Here is a 6000-nt window from a genome sequence, read left to right on the forward strand (position 1 = left end):
TCCTGCGTGTGCGTGTCTGAGCGTTCAGCGTGTGTGCGCGCGTCTGAGCGTTCAGCGTGTGTGCGCGCGTCTGAGCGTTCAGCGCGTGTGCGCGCGTGTGCGCGTTCAGCGTGTGTGCGCGTCTGAGCGTTCAGTGTGGGTGTGTGCACGTCTGAGCGTTCAGTGTGTGTGAGTGTGTGCGTCTGAGCATTCACTGTGGGTGTGTGTGTGTGCGTCTGAGCGTTCGTGTTTGTGTGCGCGCGTCTGGGTGTTCAGTGTGTGTGCGTCTGAGCGTTCTGTGTGTGTGTGCGTCTGAGCGTTCTGTGTGTGTGTGTGCAGTGTGTGTGCGTCTGAGTGTTCAGTGTGCGCGAGTGTGTGTGCGCGTCTGAGCATTCTGTGTGTGTGCGTCTGTGTGTCCGTGCGTCTGTGTGTCCGTGCGTCTGTGTGTCCGTGCGTCTGTGTGTCCGTGCGTCTGTGTGTCCGTGCGTCTGTGTGTCCGTGCGTCTGTGTGTCCGTGCGTCTGTGTGTGTGCGTCTGTGTGTCCGTGCGTCTGCATCTGCATCTGAGCGTTCAGTGTGTGTGTGTCCGTCTGAGCGTTCAGTGTGTGTGCGCGCGTCTGAGCGTTCAGTGTGTGAGTGTGTGTGTGCAGTGTGTGTGCGTCTGAGCGTTCAGTGTGTGTGTGTCCGTCTGAGCGTTCAGTGTGTGTGTGTCCGTCTGAGCGTTCAGTGTGTGTGTGTCCGTCTGAGCGTTCAGTGTGTGTGCGCGCGTCTGAGCGTTCAGTGTGTGAGTGTGTGTGTGCAGTGTGTGTGCGTCTGAGCGTTCGGTGTGTGTGTGTGTGCGTCTGAGCGTTCGGTGTGTGTGTGTGTGTGCGTCTGAGCGTTCGGTGTGTGTGTGTGTGCGTCTGAGCGTTCGGTGTGTGTGTGTGTGTGCGTCTGAGCGTTCGGTGTGTGTGTGTGTGCGTCTGAGCGTTCGGTGTGTGTGTGTGTGTGCGTCTGAGCGTTCGGTGTGTGTGTGTGTGTGCGTCTGAGCGTTCGGTGTGTGTGTGTGTGTGCGTCTGAGCGTTCGGTGTGTGTGTGTGCGTCTGAGCGTTCGGTGTGTGTGTGTGTGCGTGCGTCTGAGCGTTCGGTGTGTGTGTGTGTGTGCGTCTGAGCGTTCGGTGTGTGTGTGTGTGCGTCTGAGCGTTCGGTGTGTGTGTGTGTGCGTCTGAGCGTTCGGTGTGTGTGTGTGTGTGCGTGCGTCTGAGCGTTCGGTGTGTGTGTGTGTGTGCGTCTGAGCATTCGGTGTGTGTGTGTGTGTGTGCGTCTGAGCGTTCGGTGTGTGTGTGTGTGCGTCTGAGCGTTCGGTGTGTGTGTGTGTGTGTGTGTCTGAGCGTTCGGTGTGTGTGTGTGCGTGCGTCTGAGCGTTCGGTGTGTGTGTGTGTGTGTGCGTCTGAGCGTTCGGTGTGTGTGTGTGTGCGTCTGAGCGTTCGGTGTGTGTGTGTGTGTGTGCGTCTGAGCGTTCGGTGTGTGTGTGTGTGTGCGTCTGAGCGTTCAGTGTGTGTGTGTGTGTGCGTCTGAGCGTTCGGTGTGTGTGTGTGTGTGTGCGTGCGTCTGAGCGTTCGGTGTGTGTGTGTGTGCGTCTGAGCGTTCGGTGTGTGTGTGTGTGCGTCTGAGCGTTCGGTGTGTGTGTGTGTGTGCGTGCGTCTGAGCGTTCGGTGTGTGTGTGTGTGTGTGTGCGTCTGAGCGTTCGGTGTGTGTGTGTGCGTGTGTGTCTGAGCGTTCGGTGTGTGTGTGTGTGTGTGCGTGCGTCTGAGCGTTCGGTGTGTGTGTGTGTGTGTGTGTGCGTCTGAGCGTTCGGTGTGTGTGTGTGCGTCTGAGCGTTCGGTGTGTGTGTGTGTGCGTCTGAGCGTTCGGTGTGTGTGTGTGTGTGTGTGTGTGTGCGTCTGAGCGTTCGGTGTGTGTGCGTGCGTCTGAGCGTTCGGTGTGTGTGTGTGTGCGTCTGAGCGTTCGGTGTGTGTGTGTGTGCGTCTGAGCGTTCGGTGTGTGTGTGTGTGTGCGTCTGAGCGTTCGGTGTGTGTGTGTGCGTCTGAGCGTTCGGTGTGTGTGTGTGTGCGTGCGTCTGAGCGTTCGGTGTGTGTGTGTGTGTGCGTCTGAGCGTTCGGTGTGTGTGTGTGTGCGTCTGAGCGTTCGGTGTGTGTGTGTGCGTCTGAGCGTTCGGTGTGTGTGTGTGCGTCTGAGCGTTCGGTGTGTGTGTGTGCGTCTGAGCGTTCGGTGTGTGTGTGTGCGTCTGAGCGTTCGGTGTGTGTGTGCGTCTGAGCGTTCGGTGTGTGTGTGTGTGCGTCTGAGCGTTCGGTGTGTGTGTGTGTGTGCGTCTGAGCGTTCGGTGTGTGTGTGTGTGCGTCTGAGCGTTCGGTGTGTGTGTGTGCGTCTGAGCGTTCGGTGTGTGTGTGTGTGTGCGTCTGAGCGTTCGGTGTGTGTGTGTGTGTGCGTCTGAGCGTTCGGTGTGTGTGTGTGTGCGTCTGAGCGTTCGGTGTGTGTGTGCGTCTGAGCGTTCGGTGTGTGTGTGCGTCTGAGCGTTCGGTGTGTGTGTGTGTGCGTGCGTCTGAGCGTTCGGTGTGTGTGTGTGTGTGCGTCTGAGCGTTCGGTGTGTGTGTGTGTGCGTCTGAGCGTTCGGTGTGTGTGTGTGTGTGCGTCTGAGCGTTCTGTGTGTGTGTGTGCGTCTGAGCGTTCGGTTGTGTGTGTGCGTGCGTCTGAGCGTTCGGTGTGTGTGTGCGTGCGTCTGAGCGTTCGGTGTGTGTGTGTGTGTGCGTGCGTCTGAGCGTTCGGTGTGTGTGTGTGTGTGCGTGCGTCTGAGCGTTCGGTGTGTGTGTGTGCGTGCGTCTGAGCGTTCGGTGTGTGTGTGTGTGTGTGTGTGTGCGTCTGAGCGTTCGGTGTGTGTGTGTGTGTGTGTGCGTCTGAGCGTTCAATGTGTGTGTGTGTGCTTCTGAGCGTTCAGTGTCTGTGTGTGCGTGCGTCTGAGTGTTCAGTGTGTGTGTGTGTGCGCGTCTGAGCGTTCAGTGTGTGCGCGTCTGAGCGTTCAGTGTGTGCGCGTCTGAGCGTTCATTGTGTGCGCGTCTGAGCGTTCAGTGTGTGCGTGTGTGTGCGCGTCTGAGCGTTCAGTGCGTGTGTGTGTGCGCGCGTCTGAGCGTTCAGTGTCTGTGTGTGTGTGCGTCTGAGCGTTCTGTGTGTGTGTGCGTCTGAGCGTTCTGTGTGTGTGAGTGCGTGAGTGTGTGCGTGTGTGTGCCTGAGCGTTCAGTGTGTGTGCGTCTGAGTGTTCAGTGTGTGTGTGTGTGCGCGTCTGAGCGTTCAGTGTGTGTGTGCGTCTGTGTGTGTGCGTCTGAGCGTTCTGTGTGTGTGAGTGCGTGAGTGTGTGCGTGTGTGTGCCTGAGCGTTCAGTGTGTGTGCGTGTGAGCGTTCAGCGTGTGTGCGTCTGAGCGTTCAGCGTGTGTGCGTCTGAGCGTTCAGCGTGTGCGCGTCTGAGCGTTCAGCGTGTGCGCGTCTGAGCGTTCAGCGTGTGCGCGTCTGAGCGTTCAGCGTGTGCGCGTCTGAGCGTTCAGCGTGTGCGCGTCTGAGCGTTCAGCGTCTGCGCGTCTGAGCGTTCAGCGTCTGCGCGTCTGAGCGTTCAGCGTGTGCGAGAGCGCGGGCGGTTCGGGGTGTGTGTGTGTGTGTGAGAGCGCGGGCGGGTCGGGGTGTGTGTGTGTGTGTGAGAGCGCGGGCGGGTCGGGGTGTGTGTGAGAGCGCGGGCGGGTTGGTGTGTGTGTGAGAGCGCGGGCGGGTCGGGGTGTGTGTGTGTGTGTGAGAGCGCGGGCGGGTCGGTGTGTGTGTGTGAGAGCGCGGGCGGGTCGGGGTGTGTGTGTGAGAGCGCGGGCGGGTCGGGGTGTGTGTGTGTGTGTGAGAGCGCGGGTGGGTCGGGGTGTGTGTGAGAGCGCGGGCGGGTTGGTGTGTGTGTGAGAGCGCGGGCGGGTCGGGGTGTGTGTGTGAGAGCGCGGGCGGGTCGGGGTTTGTGTGTGAGAGCGCGGGCGGGTCGGGGTGTGTGTGTGAGAGCGCGGGCGGGTCGGGGTGTGTGTGTGAGAGCGCGGGCGGGTCGGGGTGTGTGTGTGAGAGCGCGGGCGGGTCGGGGTGTGTGTGTGAGAGCGCGGGCGGGTCGGGGTGTGTGTGTGAGAGCGCGGGCGGGTCGGGGTGTGTGTGTGAGAGCGCGGGCGGGTCGGGGTGTGTGTGTGAGAGCGCGGGCGGGTCGGGGTGTGTGTGTGAGAGCGCGGGCGGGTCGGGGTGTGTGTGTGAGAGCGCGGGCGGGTCGGGGTGTGTGTGTGAGAGCGCGGGCGGGTCGGGGTGTGTGTGTGAGAGCGCGGGCGGGTCGGGGTGTGTGTGTGAGAGCGCGGGCGGGTCGGGGTGTGTGTGTGTGTGTGTGTGAGAGCGCGGGCGGGTCGGTGTGTGTGTGTGTGAGCGCGCGTGTGTGTGAGCGCGCGGTCGGGTCGGTGTGTGTGTGAGCGCGCGGTCGGGTCGGTGTGTGTGTGTGTGTGAGAGCGCGGGCGGGTCGGGGTGTGTGTGTGAGAGCGCGGGCGGGTCGGGATGTGTGTGTGTGTGTGTGAGAGCGCGGGCGGGTCGGTGTGTGTGTGTGTGAGCGCGCGTGTGTGTGAGCGCGCGGTCGGGTCGGTGTGTGTGTGTGTGAGCGCGCGGTCGGGTCGGTGTGTGTGTGTGTGAGCGCGCGGTCGGGTCGGTGTGTGTGTGTGTGAGCGCGCGGTCGGGTCGGTGTGTGTGTGTGTGAGCGCGCGGTCGGGTCGGTGTGTGTGTGTGAGCGCGCGGTCGGGTCGGTGTGTGTGTGTGAGCGCGCGGTCGGGTCGGTGTGTGTGTGTGTGAGCGCGCGGTCGGGTCGGTGTGTGTGTGTGTGAGCGCGCGGTCGGGTCGGTGTGTGTGTGTGAGCGCGCGGTCGGGTCGGTGTGTGTGTGTGTGAGCGCGCGGTCGGGTCGGTGTGTGTGTGTGTGAGCGCGCGGTCGGGTCGGTGTGTGTGTGTGTGAGCGCGCGGTCGGGTCGGTGTGTGTGTGTGAGCGCGCGGTCGGGTCGGTGTGTGTGTGTGTGAGCGCGCGGTCGGGTCGGTGTGTGTGTGTGTGTGAGCGCGCGGTCGGGTCGGTGTGTGTGTGTGTGTGAGCGCGCGGTCGGGTCGGTGTGTGTGTGTGTGTGAGCGCGCGGTCGGGTCGGTGTGTGTGTGTGTGAGCGCGCGGTCGGGTCGGTGTGTGTGTGTGTGTGTGAGCGCGCGGTCGGGTCGGTGTGTGTGTGTGAGCGCGCGGTCGGGTCGGTGTGTGTGTGTGTGAGCGCGCGGTCGGGTCGGTGTGTGTGTGTGAGCGCGGGTGGTGGAGTTGTGTGCCTAGGCAGTAATGTTTTTGCTGATTGTGCTGTGAGATTGGATTGTGTATTTCCGCGTACTGTTGAACAGGCCAGGACTGCGCTCCAGCTGTGAACTGCTGTATTGTTGCACTGAGTGCAGCACGAGTGAGGAATGAACCGCTGTCCCGCTGGCTGCCATTCACCCTTACCTGTGGAGAGTTGAATGGATGAGTTCTCAGTTGGACACCTGGCTGTTGTCTTATGCATGGCCAGCAGTCACTGTTCAGTCCTCATGGTGTGCTGTTGCTGAAATGACTGGCTCTTGACTAACTTTTCTGCTGTTTTTCTCTCTGTTCGATCTCTCGTGTTGGTCGCTGCTGCTTGTCCTCTCTCGCTCTCCTCCCCCTTCCTCCTACTCGACTTCCTCGTGGCACACAGCAACCCACCAGACGTACCAAGGTGAGCAGCAAGCACTGTGAACAGATACCAGCTGCGGGCCATGCCCATTCTTTCATCATCACATCAGGATGTCTCCTGTTATTGGGCTTCTCCCCTCATCAGTTGTGTGCTGGGTGTGGGAGAGGTGCGAGTTTGAGCAGTGAGATGTATTTGGCTGTCTCTGGGTCTGTGCATTGTGATGTTCAGCAGTTAAGCACCCATGAAACTGGTTTTGCAGTGATAC

General features: G+C 61.3%; 1 protein-coding gene across 1 annotated transcript in view; it reads left to right on the forward strand.

The window, feature by feature from the left end:
* Positions 1 to 5777, forward strand: part of LOC145339889 (dynactin subunit 1-like) — a gene marked incomplete at both ends in the record, with an annotated part of 62044 nt that extends 56267 nt beyond the window's left edge. The window contains one exon of the mRNA XM_080184427.1: positions 5757 to 5777. Within this exon, the coding sequence (XP_080040553.1) occupies positions 5757 to 5777 (21 nt within the window). The remainder of the gene's footprint in view (positions 1 to 5756) is intronic.
* Between the last annotated feature and the right edge of the window lie 223 nt (positions 5778 to 6000).

Source organism: Carcharhinus amblyrhynchos, unplaced genomic scaffold (genome assembly GCF_965287045.1).
Source record: "Carcharhinus amblyrhynchos unplaced genomic scaffold, sCarAmb.v2.hapA scaffold_724, whole genome shotgun sequence".
NCBI classification, from domain to species: Eukaryota; Metazoa; Chordata; class Chondrichthyes; order Carcharhiniformes; family Carcharhinidae; genus Carcharhinus; species Carcharhinus amblyrhynchos.